Raw genomic sequence first — 14,837 nt, 5'->3', positions numbered from 1 at the left:
GGACATCAAAGACGAAAGTCAAATAAACGGGTTGGAGTGAGGGGGTGGCAAAAAACATTTTTAATTTGCCCAGGTCGAAAGGACCAACTGTCAGCTAGCTGCAAAAAGCCAAAAATCAAACAAACAAAAGTAAAATGAAAATGTTCCACCACTGGCACCACAGCACCACTGCACCACCACCGCCACCGCCAGTCATGTGTGTTAATTTATGGCAAGTCGCCTCGGAGTAGTCAGCGTTACGATACTGCACTGCTAGAAATCGGATTCGTCCAAGGAAAGGTTTTCTCTTCAGCGAAATTGACTTTGTAAATGCTATGCATATGTATATATTGTATTTAAAATCCAGAAAAGGAAAGTAATTGCAATGGCATACATAAATCCCTTGACAATTTCCACAGCGAAAAGCAAGTTGGGAATTTTAGGCAAGCAAAAACGAAAAAAATGGTATAAGAGTTTAGTTCAAGCTTCATAAAAAAAAAAATTACTGCCAGCCGATAAAATTGATATTTGAGGTATATTTTCAATATTGACTTCAAAACCCATTTTGAGCAACTTTGAAAAATTGTTATCAATATTTATAAACCACCTGAACCGGTATAAAATTAAGAAACATCCTTTAGAACCGACAACGTATTTACAAATCCGCAAATCTAATTGGAGTAAAATTTTTGAAAATGAAAACGAATTCGATGTATTTTAAAATGTGAATGGTATTTATTTCAATGCTTTCTGGAACTTTTCAGACAGAATAACTTTGGTAAGTTTTAAGCAACTTTTTTTTTATTTCACAAAATATTTCTGTTTCCTTGTTTTTTGTTCAGTGCAGTTGACCAGAGTTGTGAAGTTGACAGAGCAAACAAACGGCTCGCTAAGCTCGACTAAAAATGCTTAATGAGAGTGCGTAAGGGTGGCCCAACCGCCCACCAATCCACCCGCTGGCCCCTGACCCCTTTCACTACCCCTTCCCCGCCCCATAACCGTTCATTCGGCCCCCTTTCAGGACCCTTTTTCGCCGCCCCTTGAGGCAAGTGTTGGCCGCAAGAAATTCTGCGGCTGTGGGCAACAAAGTCGCGCACGACGCCCATTAAACTAAATTAGTTGCCCTTTGTCACCGAACGACCCTCGCTGTCACACGTGGCTCGCTGGGGGCGGTGGTGGGGTGGATTGGGTGGCTTGGTGGCTTCGGGGGGTGGGTGGCTCGGTGGGGGGTCGGGGGTGGCTCGAACATACGTGCACTTAGCCAGAAGGAAGTTGCAATTGCGGTTGGCTGTGTTAATTAGCGTTTTTTTTTCATTGGCAAAGCGGAGAGGAAACTCTCGAAACGTGAAACTAACGTGAGTCGGGAAATGTCAAGAGACTGGTGAAAGTAAAGCCAGAGCAACTGACATTAGTGGCAATTCTTTAGGGCACCCCTTGTGGAAATCTACCCCCTGTTTTCTATTTTGTTAAATACCTTTTCTTCATTGTTCAAGACTAATCATACTTACATTTTGAAATTAATAAAAATATGTTTAAGAAAGTTGTCTTGAACAAACCGAAGACAAAAGTATTTTTCTGTTGCAGGTAGTATATAAGTCGGAAAGAGCCCATTCGAACACAACAAATGGCTTCAATCCGTTGTAGGTAGTTTTCAAATTTTTCGAAATTGAAAACACTTGATATTTTACTTTTCATAATAACTAAATGCCTAAAATTATTAAGTGGGTAAGAAGATTTACAATATACTTACTTAACGGATTTTTAAATAAATATTGCTTTCTGGTGGTCTTAAAATATTACAGAGTTGCCATGGCTTTTTAAGGTAATAGGGTGACAACTCTGGTTTTCAGCAGATAGGTTTTATGGAACGACAATTGCTAACGCAGCAACCCGATATATTTGTTGAAAAAGTTGTCGTCTGACAATCCAGTTCGACATTTGGTATTAATAAAAGGGAGTTGACGCTGACTTGTCCTGATTAAATATTTTCATCTCCTACAATGGCACAAGGGCCGAAAAAGGAATTCGAAGACTCATCTGAAGAGGAAAACGAGAACTTCAAGAATCTCCTTTTCAGCGATGAAATGATGGAGTTTATTAATGCGATGGAATCAGAGGAGGAAGAAGAACCCTCCACAAGCCGCAAGCGCAAGAAGAAGCGCCGAGGGAAGTCCTCTTCGGAGGACGCAGAGCAGGAGGATGGTCCCTCTACAAGCCGCAAGCGCAAGAAGAAGCGCCGCAAGAAGTCCAAGTCTCGTGACAGGTAGGACGGAACAGATTTTTTTATTCAAGGCTGACCAGCTAGACAGCTTTACGTACTTATAACATGGGTTTTCTTCAATTCAGGGCCCGAATGCCCGTAGAAGATCCAGAGATAGATGAACCATTTCGTAATGACACCTCCTCTGAAGGCCTTTCGCCCTGGTAAGCCATCTTGAGTAAATTTGGCAAATAATCCAAATTTCATTATTTAATTTTATTAAAACCATTTCAGTGCCCCGGTCTTAGAACCGTCGGCCAATATCCAGGTTGTGGATTTCAATGGTGTGGTGGAGCCGTCGGAAGCGGAGGGTCCTGGGAGTTCTATGGCTAGTCAGGAGAAGTCAGAATCTCCACCCTCCAAAGCAATGGAATGCGTGATGTCCGAGGCATCTTCCTCGAAAGTAGGTGAAGATCCTACCAACTCTATGGATGATGGTCCCTCTACAAGCCGCAGGCGCAAGAAGAAGCACAAGAAGAAGTCCAAGTCTCGTGACAGGTAGGACGGAAAGAGATTTTTTTATTCAAGGCTGACCAGCTAGACAGCTTTACGTACTTATAACATGGGTTTTCTTCAATTCAGGGCCCGAATGCCCGTAGAAGATCCAGAGATAGATGAACCATTTCGTATTGACACCTCCTCTGAAGGCCTTTCGCCCTGGTAAGCCATCTTGAGTAAATTTGGCAAATAATCCAAATTTCATTATTTAATTTTATTAAAACCATTTCAGTGCCCCGGTCTTAGAACCGTCGGCCAATATCCAGGTTGTGGATTTCAATGGTGTGGTGGAGCCGTCGGAAGCGGAGGGTCCTGGGAGTTCTATGGGTAGTCAGGAGAAGTCAGAATCTCCACCCTCCAAAGCAATGGAATGCGTGATGTCCGAGGCATCTTCCTCGAAAGTAGGTGAAGATCCTACAAGCCCTACTTATCTACCACGTGGACAAGATCCAGAAGATCCAGAGATAGATGAACCATTTCGTAATGACACCTCCTCTGGAGGCCTTTCGCCCTGGTAAGCCATCTTGAGTAAATTTGGCAAATAATCCAAATTTCATTATTTAATTTTATTAAAACCATTTCAGTGCCCCGGTCTTAGAACCGTCGGCCAATATCCAGGTTGTGGATTTCAATGGTGTGGTGGAGCCGTCGGAAGCGGAGGGTCCTGGGAGTTCTATGGCTAGTCAGGAGAAGTCAGAATCTCCACCCTCCAAAGAAATGGAATGCGTGATGTCCGAGGCATCTTCCTCGAAAGTAGGTGAAGCTCTTACCAACTCTTCTTCTGGACAAGGAAATGACCAGAGTGTCATCTAGACTCTATCAGATGGGAATGATGATGCTTTCTGCCGGATATCGGAAGCCCCTGATGAACGAGAAATCTAAGAAAAGAAGACCCAAGGACTCACATAAAAACAACTGTTCGATGTTTACGCAGTTAAATAAATAGATCATTTTCACAGTTCTGACTAGAGCCCTTTGTGATATGAGAATATGAATGAAAATGAATGTTTTTATGGAATTTTAGTCAAAACTACTATTTTGCTTTGCGGTATGTGAATCGTCGTTTAGTTAAATTAAGGCGTACATCAAAAAGACTGACTGTTTTGAGCCAACGATTCACATGGCCTAAAGAAAAATTAATTTTTTCCCAAATTTCGCACTTTTATAAAGGGGCTACATCACGTTTTCATTCGCCGCCAACCCGTTGACAATTGGCCAAGGTCTGTAGCACCTCCTTTAGGAACTCCAATTTCCATTGTCCGTGAAGTCGTGCGGAGTTTTGCCGGCAACATCCAACATCCTTTCGGGTCTTTCGGTTCCCTCGGCTCCTTTTGGATGCCTTTTTTTTGTTGACGGGGAGGACAAAAAACGGACACGAGGCGCCCGAAGAGTTACGATTTCATTAACATGAGATATGGCAAGTGCCAAAGCGCTGGTCGCTCCGAAGTCGATGGTCTTTTTTGGGCGTGGGGTTGTGGAATGTGAGCTGTGGGCTGTGGGATATGGGTTATGGGTTATGGGGATTCGGGGCTCTGGTTCGGGTTTTTTGGGGTCGTTCCGGGGGTCGTGTTGGGCTGGTTTATGGCTCAAGTGTTGGCTTGTCGTCGCCGCTTGTGTCGCACTGCGTTGTTAATTGCTACAAAGAGAGTGGTCGAAGGAGCGACAGGGACAGGTGGTTGAATGCACTCGGAAAAATCATTTGAGTAATGGAAATTACAGATCAAAAAGATCATATTTTTTATGTACAAATATAAGTAATGCAATCACTTAGTAAATAAATATTACATTTATAGTAGCAATAACAAGAATTATCTTATAGTCCAATTAGACACTACTTCAGGTATTTTTATATTCTTATATATTTATATCCATATATTTTTGGTAAGGCTTACTCTAAAGTTTAAGCAATGGAAACAGCATTAGATATTATAAAAGTTATAATTAAACAATTATAAAAATTGTAATATAATAATATAAGGAAAAATTTAAGAATCTAAATTTCATACAATTTTAATTTTTAAAAGCTTGTTATAAAATATTAAGAAAATACACTAAACAATTCAATCATTTTCATAACGAACAATATATAGTTATATGTATATATTATAGTTTTCCCTGAAGAGGGATCGTTTTCCTTACTTTTCATGCGCATCTGTTAACTGTGATAAATATAAGTAAATTTTTTGAGTGCATAAGAAGAGCGTCAGCCCAGGGTCGCTTCATATGATTAGCAAATGTTTTGTTTTTCACTATGCACTAAAAACCAAAGGAAATGGGAAACGCACCAGCTAGCAGCTGGTGGTTGGGTGGTTGGGTGGTTGGGTGGTTCGGTGGGTGGCGGGTGGCCTTTCCGCCCATAGACCCTAACCCCGGAATGGCTGGCAAGTTTTGTGTGCCCCTTTGTGCGGTGGTGTCGGTGGTTGGAGGTTGCTTAATGTCGGGTGGCCACTGTAATTGCTGCTCTATGTGTGAGTGTGTGGGTGCTTTTGTGTCTCTGTGTGCGTGGCCAGTATGGGAGAGTTGAATTTCTTGAATTAATAAAATGTCTTCATTATTTAAATTGCACGCACGACCACAGAGGCGGAAAACCCACCCTTTGCACCACCCAACCACCCAGCCACTCAGCCATATGTGTGAGTGTGTGTGGTTCGCTTGACATGCATATATCTCCCCGTGCGACTGTGTGTGTGTTGTGTGTGTGAGTATGTGAGCGACGTAGTTAATTAGCAGCTGGGGAATTGTGAAATATATTAATATTGTACATTTCGGTGGGTCCAAATACCAAATACCCACCCAAAGGCCCCGTCGATAAACCACAACAAGCCGTGTCGCAAATTCCGTTTCCCACTTCGATGGTCCTTTGTGGTCAATCGAAATGGGAACGGGATATCGTGGTGGTTTCGCCAAGTGGAGCATAGATTTCTGGTTCCGAACTGCTGATCGAAACTGTATACACATGGAGATAGGGATAATCAATCAAATAAATGGCTACCACAAGAAATTTCATTAAAGTGGCTTTGGGAATTTTTTCTGGCATACCTTTAGGCATTGTCAAAGAAATTAAATTCTGATTATGGTGTGCTGTTTTAAAATATAGGAACCTTTTGGAAAATTAACTTAAAGAATTTATTTTAAAGGTGTACCATATGTATATTTTCTTATACTACAGAACCTTTTTAAATTGCAACTAACTTAATTTATTTCAAGCCTCTACTAAATGTAAATTTATTTGATAACATAAAACAATGTCAAATATTTTAAACGATAGTATCGTTGGGCTAAAAAGCTCTGCTATGCAATACAAAGATCACCCATAGATGGCGTAGTTATATTTCGGAGACAACAGATACAGGTATAGGGTCAAAGTTCTGATTGGCAAACATGTTTATAGATTTTATTTAATAATTCGGCTTAAGTTTCTGTTACTTGGAAACCATATACTATGTAATAAGGTATTCCTTTCGGCAAAAGTATGGAAAATAAAAACACCTGTTATAATTGCTACATATATTTAGAATCAAAAAAAATTTCACCGGATGGCTGGACAAGTAAATGCAATTTTCTGGGCCCCACCCCTATAATATATACAATCCATCTTTCATAACTCGGAACTCCAGCTGTATTTTGAATTGATTTTACCTGTATTTATATGGGTAAGGTTTCAGGGAACTTCGAGCTATAAAAGTGGTGTTGTATGTATTGTTTTCCATTTTCCCCAATCACTTGAGACCCCCGGTGACCTCGATGGCGGCCCCATTGACGTAGGACGACTGGGGAGAGGCCAGAAAGGCGATGACCTCGGCGATCTCCTCCGGCTGGCCCAATCTCCCCAGTGGACAGCGCTTCACCACCTCCTGTTTCACGGAATCCGGAACCACCGCCACCATGGGCGTGTCTATGTAGCCCGGCAGGATGCAGTTCACCCGGATGCCGAATTTTCCGAACTCCTTGGAGGCCACCTCTGTGAAGGAGATCACGCCTGCCTTGGTGGCCGCATAGTTGGCCTGGCCCACATTGTTCATCTTGGCCACGATGCTCGAGAGGTTCACAATGCTGCCGTTCTGCAGTTTCTGCTCGATCATGGCCTTGGCGAAGGCCTGGGTCACCAGGAAGGTGCCCTTCAGATTGACCCCGTACACGTCATCGTAGTCCTTCTCGGGCATCTTGAGGAGATAGCCATCGCGAGTGATACCGGCGGAGTTGACCACAATGGTGGGGGCCTGCTGGAATTTCTTGAGGGCCTCGGCCACCGAGGATTGGACACTCTGGGCGGAGGAGACATCGACCTCCAGGGCGACGGAACGATCCGATCCCAGTTCCTGGACGGTTTCCTGGGCCGCCTGGAGATTGCGGTCCGCGGCGATCACTTTGGCTCCATCTCTGGCCAAAATGCGGCAGGTGGCTCGTCCGATTCCCGAACCGGCACCTCAATTATAAACATGGATTCGAGTTACAATTATTAGAGTTCCCCTGGAATGGGGCCCACACCCACCTGTTACCAAGGCCACTTTTCCAGCTAGTACTCCCGCCGACATTCTGCCTCCAATGCTGATCCACAAATAACTCCGTAATCAGAAGTTTTCACTTGTTTTCCCTCTGATCGTCGTGTGACAACTATAAAGTCATTGAGAATTATCGCCGGTAAACAGCTGTTCAAAAGCTGATGGGCTACAAGTTAAACATTAGTGGTGAAAAGCTTAACCTAATGATCGTTGGCAGAGCTTTTCGGTGGAACCAACACAATATCTTTGATAAAAAAAACTTTCGACAAGTCCAAAGATCATAAAAAAGCTATACAACAAGATTCAATTTATTTTTACATCTCTAAAACATAGTTTTAGGCTTACATATCTGTCAAAAGAAGGTATATTTGACAATACTTAAGATCCATCAAATTCAATTAAGGATGGAAATGGAAAATAAAAAGAAAACTTTTATATTATACGTAAGAGAGGTAAATAATATTTGTTTAAATAAAATATTCTAAGTAAAGATCATCAAGATACATTTTACTTTATAGCTTTGATCTTTAAGAAAGCTTCGGCAGATGAATTCTGAAGACTTGCGAGTCTATTGATCTAAAATAATGCCCAAAAGAGTGCCACGAAAATAACTTTATATTCAAGATGCGTGTATATTCCTCTCATTTATTTCATTCCAATGGTATTAGGTAGTACTCCTCCGGCTGTGGCATTATATTGGTGCTCCTGAGATCGCTATAACCAATACTCCTGGCCAATCCGAACTGCCTGAGGAACTTCTTCAGATATCTCTTGGGTATCCTCACCAGTTGTCGTCGGATGATGCGCTGCACTCGGTTCCACGGACGACTTCCACCGCGGTGATCGTTCTCGGGGTCCTCCAAATCCTGATCCTTATCCTGATCCTCCTCATCCTCCGCCAGATCCGCATCATCCCCATCCTCCTTCGTTGTCTGCAATTTGGCCAACTGCTGGAGGAGTTGTTGCAGCTGCTTTTCGCTCAGCCCACTGAGATCGATGGGATCATTTTGGGATCGCAATTGGAGCCTCGATCCACAGCTCTTGGCCGAGATCCCCGGAATCGAAGAGGCCCAGCAGATCGAAGCCGTGATCAGTACGATCAGAAATCGCTGTCCAGCCATGTTTGACCATTGCCCCGGGCCAAACTGCCGCTTAAATACCCAAAAATGTGCCCCATCATTCGTCACGATCAGATCTCTTTGGTGATCTGTGCCCAGAAATGTGGGTCAAGTACGCACATTTCACTACATTTTTCCACTGAATCTATGCCCATAAAGGAGATTGGCCAAAGAATAAGAAGAAACAATTATATTTGCCTTTATTTTTTGCTTCTGGAGATCAACGATCGCTGATCTTCGGCTGGGTACTTGATCGCTGTAACCCCAGATCTTGTAGATCATGTGCGCAAATGTGGGTTAAATTGTGGCTTAAAATAACTTGTTGTTACCTATCAGGGATCGTAGGCCTCGACGGACTGGCAATTAATTCGGAGAACTTTTTTTTTGATAATAACATAATATTCTCTTTGACAAATTAAGTTCGTAAGTTAAAAAATACGTACACTCTAAAATGACTGTATTTTATGAGCATTTCCCAAATTTGAAATGTTTTATTGGGTTTAGAAATTTCTTTATTATTGTTTTATTATTCGTAATTTATTCTACAATTTTCTTGGATTTTTTGATGATGTGGTTATGTATAAATGAGTTTGAATTTATTTGCTTGTTAAAGTCCAGGTCCTTTAATTTATTTTTTTCACATTTTCAAACCACTAGTATTTTTGTAATTGAAAATATCAGGAGATTGTTTTGTATTTAACTGGGTTTACATATTCAAAGAACGATTTAAGTTTCTTCAATTATTTTTAAATTATAATATTATTGTTAAGGACCTTGGAAAATATTTATTTATTGTGCTCATTTATATTTGATTAATTTATTTGAATATTAATACAAATAAATATGTGATTTATTATTTATTGACTAATTTCAACTTTGAATTTTTAAGCTTTTATGTGTGTAAATCCCTTTTGAATCACCAGAGACTAAGAAGAGATAAATAAACAGATCGTATACTTCTGAAAAGGGCTTTATTTAGGTATATCCTGTCGCAGGAAGTGCGGCAGTCGCAAGTTAGGCTACAATAAATTAGAAAAAAAAAATGCTCTTGCTAGGAGGGCCGGATACTGCGGTCAAGATCTAGATCCCGATCCCTGATCCCCCTCTTCGAGTCCTGAAATCCTGATCCTTAGACGGCGGTGAGGCGGGTGCGGCGATTCTTGTTGCGATTGCGACGGTTCTTCTTGTTGCCGTTGCGCCTCCGGTTGTTCTTGCGGTTGACCTTCTTGGCCGGCACCCGCTTGCGGACCACGCGGCGCTTGCCACCAGGACGACGGCCGGTGTTGAGCATCACCTTCTGGCCGTTCTTGAAGTAGCGGCGGTACCTGGGCGGAATGCGGACGCTGATCACCTGGCCGCGGCGGGCGCCCTTGCGCCTCAGGCTGATGGTGTTGCTGCCCTGGGTGGCCTTGGCCCCCTCGCCGGAGGCTCCGCCGGTGCCCTGCAGCTCGTGCCCGGTGGTGACCACCTCGTACTCCTGGGCGCCGGCAGCCAAAGCGGCCTGCAGTGCCTGTTCGTCCATCAGGTCGGCGGGATACGCCTGGGCGGGCATCTGGGCCGCCTGCTCGAGCTCCTGCTCCTGCTCCTGCTCCAGCTCCTGGTCCTTCTCCGGCTCCTGCTCCTGGTCGTCATCCTGGCTGCCATAGCGGGCTCCCTTGATCACCGTTCGGCGCGCCGTCGTCGTCGCCGTCGGCGATGTTGCGGTCGTGGGTGTGGTGGGTGAGGTTGTGATGGTGCCTGTGGCCGAGGGAATGGTGCCCGTCGAGGTCACAGTCACCGTGGGCGAGGTCCCGGGACTCGTGGTCGTGCCCGATCCCGTCCCGGCGCCCGTGATGATGATCGGGATCACCGGCTGGTTGTTGCTGCTGAAGAGGTTCTTGAAGGTGAGGAACTTCTTCAGGAACAGCCGGCCGCTGGAGGGATCCTTGGCGGCGGTGGCGGAGGATCCTGAAGCCACACCGGCAACACCGGCCACTCCTGCCACTCCTGCCACTCCTCCGACCTTGGCATCCTGCTCCACCAGGCGCGACTTCTGCGACATGTTCTTCTTCTCGGGTGCCGCCTGTGCGAACAGCAGGCAGCAGGCCAATAGGATCACAATGGCGTTCAACTTCATCTTGGTTCTGCTAAGATGCTTCTTGCGATTTGGCTTCCTTGGAAACTACTCTGGCTGGGGAGAGAACTTTTCGGGGTGGACCAAAATCACTTGGATGGTTGCGTTGCTCGCCGTTGGCTGGACAATCAGGCTCTGATACTCTATCGGCCGGCAATGAGGGTTTTTATAGTCCCAGCATAATCCAATGGACGCTGTGGAATGCAAATGACCGTAAGTGCCAAACGGTAAAGCTGTGTACACAATTGAAATTCAATTGATCTGTGCTGTGGTGGCTCAAATCGGCAAATCGCTGCCAGCTATATTGTATATTCTCCAAATTCACCGCCGTCATCATTCTGCCGGTCATCCCATGGGCTTTTTGGTCAAGCGGAACGCTTGGGTTTTGGTCTTCTGGTTTTCGGTTTTGGATTTTGGGTTTTGGGTTTTTAGATTTTCGGATTCTCTGGTTTCTGCAGCGCCTTGGGCTTTCGCTGGAGTGGGCTGAAAAAAAGTGAAAATCCATTGAAATTGATTTCTAATTGAAGCTGCCGGGTCGAAGGTGGTTCACAGCCTGCGAAAGTGACCCACAAAGTGCCAAAACTTGTGCCTCGCGACTTTGAAGGTTTTTAAAAAGGTACCTGTATATTGTAACAAAAATATTAATTATGAAACAATATTTATAAATATTCGTTCAAATATAATTTGATTATATGATGAACATACATATTGAAATTCATTCTAGTTTTGAAGTTTAGAACATGGAAAGGTAGGTCAAAGACAATTAATTTCGTATTGGTGCCAAATATCTAAGAATTTATATGGCACGTTATCAATTTTCAGTCTTTTAAACAAGAACATCGGCACTCCGTTAAAAGAATTGACATTAAGAAATTGACAACCTATGTTGGCTTTAATTCTTCAACAAGTTAATATGTTATTGGCGACATACTTTAGCGAATATTAAACATCATATTGAAGCGTTTTAAATTGAGCGAATAACATGAACCTACTTTCGTTGGTCAGAACTGAAATTCAAATTTCAGGCGCAGTTCTGTTAACGGCCTAACAATGCAAAGCCACTATAAATAAAACTTAATCTTTTTTACCATGGACTTCGTCCAAATATGTCTTGTTTGGCAACTTTAAAAGTGTACATGTCTCCGTTTTTTGTCGGATTTTTTCAAGTTTTTTCAATATAAACATAGTAATTACCTTCTACTGGATAACATATACACATACTATATTGGATAACATAAAGAAAGAAACAAATTTGAATTTTAAATGCAAAAGAAAAAAATTTGTCTTCTATAAAACAAAATCATTGAATAACAATTTCAATGGATGAAAAACCCTCAAGAAAGCGAGCCAGGGATCTCAAAACTAAGCGATGGTCTGAGAGCGAAGTTAATAAAGTCCTAGATTATATGTTGGAGCAATACAAAAATTTAAAAGATATCTTTCTTTTGAACGTCAATTTCCTGCAACGATGTTTTGAAATAGAGGGCGTTCACAATTCTCGTCTGGCAAACTTACAAAGTTTACACTTTTGCAACGCAATTGAAAAATTATATACAAATTCATGCAATTTGTGGATTTATTGAGCCGTTGTTTAATTTCCAATCCATTGGAGTTTAAGCCTGGAAATCTTTAATTTTTCACCCCCACATAAAAAATGCGAAAATTGGTAAAAAAAATAAATGTTCCTTAATGTGATGGCGATCGTTAACATAGGTAGCAGGCTGCTCAAACAGATTTGGCCAAACTACGATCGAAAAACGGGAAAGAAAAATGGTATTTTTGACTAAAAACTGAATCTCGTATCTTTGACAAAATCTGAATCCCATTTTTTTGCCATAAAAAATCTGTTTTTTTGATGCTATAAAGAAAATAAACGTCAGAACGAGGAATGTCATACATCGTTGAGCTCGTTGTTAAATTTCCAATCCAATGGCGTTCAAGCCTGGAAAATTTTACTTATTCACATTTTTCACAAAAAAAACATGATGCCGATGCCCCATAAAAAGTGCGAAAATTGGTCAAAAAATAAATGTTCCCTAATGTGGTGGCGATCGTTAGCATAGTTAGCAAGCTGCTCAAAACAGTCGTTCTTTTAGTTGTACGCCTTGATTTGGCCAAACTACGATCGAAAAACGGGAAAGAAAAATGGTATTTTTAACTAAAAACTGATTCTTGTACTTTTGACAAAATCTGAATCCCATTTATTTGCCTTAGAAAATACGTTTTTTGAATGCTTTAAAGCTCGTTGCTTAATTTGCAATCCATGGGCGTGCAAACCTGAAAATTCTTTTTTTCTCATATTTCAGGAAGTTAAGGAAATATTAAATAAGATAAAGTAAATATAAAAAGTTAAATTGAAAGCCCTTGAGGATTTATCGATCGAAAATTGTTAAAACCCATTTTAGTGCCCCGGTTTCAGAACCATGGCCAGACAAGTTTTGTCTTGAGGGGGAGTGGAATTGAATTTTGGCATCCAGGGGAATTCAGAACCGATTCGCAAGAAATCCGACGTGGAGCTCATGCCTCCACCAAAATCATGTTTTGTACTCAAGGCCCGACGGGAAGTTAATGCTGTGGAGTCGCACAATGAAATGATCACCAAAAATGAAGACTACGAAGAGTTAGTTGGTGCAACGCAACTGAAAAATCCTACGCCAGTTCGTTTGGGATCAATCCCTCCAAGGCCCCAGGATGAAGCAGCGACTCCATGGGTGGCTTCGGCATTGTAACAAGCCACCCCAAAAACATCCTTGCGACGATCCCATTGGAATCGAACACTTTTCGGATTTCTACCATAATCCTTGGAGAGCCGCTGAAAACCATTCATCAAGTTGTCAAACCAGGCAGAAGATGAGTGGAGGCCAGTCAAGGGATTGCTTTAAAGAATCGTTACTGAAATGATAAGTGTGCCCGTATAAGCGAAAAGCTTATCAGCTTGCAGGAGTCTGGCAACCCTGATTCTGGCAAACCCCAATCGTGTGCGTTCATACTAAGTGTCTGTCAAAAGTCGGTCAAGATATTGAATGCCAAATTTATTTTCTCAACTGGAAATTGGATTTCACTGAAAGTAAGCGCTTATAAACTTGAATTAACCCTAATTAACCTATTTGGGGTCTTGGATCAAGGTGTTAAGTGGTTTTCAGCAGCGGCAAGGAGCACCGAGACGACGTATTACAAAAATTTCATCCAGCAGAAACTTTGCACACTTGAACGACATGGCCGATATGCCCGACCTCGAGAGCCACGAGTCCATCGACGAACAGGAGGAAATCGAAGCAACCATGAACGCGGCGGTTCCAAAAATACCCATAGCCACCGGGTCCCTGAAGCCCGGACCTGCAGCTCCCGAGACGGCGGCTACCTCCGGCAAGGGTGAGAAGCCGGAGATCAAGGCGGAACCGCCTTCCAACTCCTATGTGAAGGGCCTCGAGAAGGACTCGAAGGACGGGGAATCCCCCAAGAAACCCGACTCTGATAAGCAGGTCAGTGTTACGCCTGAGCTGAAGGAACAACCGCAAGCTCTTCGCCAATCCGGGGATCAGAATAACACTCGTCAGCTGGGCAAAGACATGGGCCTGGAGGAACATGCTCCTCCGGAAGCTCTTCGTCAATCCGGGGATCAGAATAACACCCGTCAGCTGGGCGGAGACATGGGCTTGGAGGAACAAGCCCCACCGCAAGCTCTTCCCCAGTCCGGGGATCAGAATAACGCCCGTCAGCTGGGCGAAGACATGGGCCTGGAGGAACAAGCTACTCCGGAAGCTCTTCCCCAATCCGAGGATCAGAACAACACCCGTCAGCTGGGCGAAGACTTGGGCCTGGAGGAACAAGCTCCTCCCGAAGCTCTTCGCCAATCCGAGGAGGAACAAAAACAATCTGAGGGAAATTCCTTGCCAAAGCGCAAATATCAGGATACGGACAACGATTCGCTCGCTACACCGGCCAAGAAACCAAAGCTAATGGATCCATAAGACAAGGACCAGGAGATAGTCATCGCCAAACTCCTGCTCGCCTTGACAAAGATGTGGATCCTTCTCAAACTTAAACTATGCCTATAAGTCATCTCTACGCCACGCCAGTACTCCCCTTACCTGACAAATCACCACAATTATTACACTTTAAATAAAAAAACGGACAGTTCTTTGTCTTGAAAATGAATAAACATACAAACTTAAAGTCCTACCTATTTATTTTAATCTATTTCCTTACAATATATATACCAACTTTATCCCCTTTGATTTCAGTCAGAAGTTTGCAACGAAATGAAGGAGACTTTTCCGACCCCATGAAGTATGTTAATGATCCCGACGAGTCGATCTAGCCATGTACGCCTCAGTCTTGTCCTTCATTTGTGTGAGTAATTTAGT

The 14,837-nt window shown here is 43.1% G+C and overlaps 5 protein-coding genes across 5 annotated transcripts; 2 read left to right on the top strand and 3 right to left on the bottom strand.

The window, feature by feature from the left end:
- Nucleotides 1-1,979: 1,979 nt before the first annotated feature.
- LOC119555863 (RNA polymerase-associated protein CTR9 homolog) lies at nucleotides 1,980-3,632 on the top strand. The gene is made up of 6 exons (XM_037867514.1): nucleotides 1,980-2,242; nucleotides 2,326-2,403; nucleotides 2,474-2,737; nucleotides 2,822-2,899; nucleotides 2,970-3,251; nucleotides 3,322-3,632. Exons 1-6 carry the CDS (start codon nucleotides 1,980-1,982, stop codon nucleotides 3,548-3,550), a joined length of 1,194 nt encoding a protein of 397 aa, XP_037723442.1. The 3' UTR covers nucleotides 3,551-3,632.
- Nucleotides 3,633-6,229: 2,597 nt separating this feature from the next.
- Nucleotides 6,230-7,386, bottom strand: LOC119557940 (estradiol 17-beta-dehydrogenase 8). Its single transcript, XM_037870952.1, has 2 exons — nucleotides 7,230-7,386; nucleotides 6,230-7,163 (listed from the first exon to the last, which is right to left on the bottom strand). Exons 1-2 carry the CDS (start codon nucleotides 7,270-7,272, stop codon nucleotides 6,457-6,459), a joined length of 750 nt encoding a protein of 249 aa, XP_037726880.1. The 5' UTR covers nucleotides 7,273-7,386; the 3' UTR covers nucleotides 6,230-6,456.
- A 503-nt stretch (nucleotides 7,387-7,889) lies between these two features.
- LOC119555860 lies at nucleotides 7,890-8,360 on the bottom strand. Its single transcript, XM_037867500.1, has one exon. It carries the CDS (start codon nucleotides 8,358-8,360, stop codon nucleotides 7,890-7,892), a length of 471 nt encoding a protein of 156 aa, XP_037723428.1.
- A 1,126-nt stretch (nucleotides 8,361-9,486) lies between these two features.
- On the bottom strand, nucleotides 9,487-10,590 carry LOC119558034. Its single transcript, XM_037871178.1, has one exon. It carries the CDS (start codon nucleotides 10,471-10,473, stop codon nucleotides 9,487-9,489), a length of 987 nt encoding a protein of 328 aa, XP_037727106.1. The 5' UTR covers nucleotides 10,474-10,590.
- A 2,874-nt stretch (nucleotides 10,591-13,464) lies between these two features.
- On the top strand, nucleotides 13,465-14,617 carry LOC119557297 (retinitis pigmentosa 1-like 1 protein). Its single transcript, XM_037870005.1, has 2 exons — nucleotides 13,465-13,537; nucleotides 13,596-14,617. The coding sequence occupies exon 2, from the start codon at nucleotides 13,686-13,688 to the stop codon at nucleotides 14,439-14,441; it is 756 nt and encodes a 251-aa protein (XP_037725933.1). The 5' UTR covers nucleotides 13,465-13,537; nucleotides 13,596-13,685; the 3' UTR covers nucleotides 14,442-14,617.
- Nucleotides 14,618-14,837: the final 220 nt, after the last annotated feature.

The sequence above is a fragment of the Drosophila subpulchrella genome, chromosome X, assembly GCF_014743375.2.
Source record: "Drosophila subpulchrella strain 33 F10 #4 breed RU33 chromosome X, RU_Dsub_v1.1 Primary Assembly, whole genome shotgun sequence".
Lineage (NCBI taxonomy): Eukaryota > Metazoa > Arthropoda > Insecta > Diptera > Drosophilidae > Drosophila > Drosophila subpulchrella.
Note: the sequence above shows the minus strand (reverse complement) of the source record. Positions and strands in the feature narration are given on the sequence as shown.

Coding starts and splice junctions, on each gene's coding strand:
- LOC119555863 (XM_037867514.1), top strand. CDS start 1,980: ATGGCACAAGGGCCGAAAAAGGAATTCGAAGACTCATCTGAAGAGGAA. Junction 2,243..2,325: donor AAGTCCAAGTCTCGTGACAG/GTAGGACGGAAC, acceptor TCTTCAATTCAG/GGCCCGAATGCCCGTAGAAG. Junction 2,738..2,821: donor AAGTCCAAGTCTCGTGACAG/GTAGGACGGAAA, acceptor TCTTCAATTCAG/GGCCCGAATGCCCGTAGAAG.
- LOC119557940 (XM_037870952.1), bottom strand. CDS start 7,272: ATGTCGGCGGGAGTACTAGCTGGAAAAGTGGCCTTGGTAACAG. Junction 7,164..7,229: donor AAAAGTGGCCTTGGTAACAG/GTGGGTGTGGGC, acceptor TTTATAATTGAG/GTGCCGGTTCGGGAATCGGA.
- LOC119555860 (XM_037867500.1), bottom strand. CDS start 8,360: ATGGCTGGACAGCGATTTCTGATCGTACTGATCACGGCTTCGATCTGC.
- LOC119558034 (XM_037871178.1), bottom strand. CDS start 10,473: ATGAAGTTGAACGCCATTGTGATCCTATTGGCCTGCTGCCTGCTGTTC.
- LOC119557297 (XM_037870005.1), top strand. CDS start 13,686: ATGGCCGATATGCCCGACCTCGAGAGCCACGAGTCCATCGACGAACAG.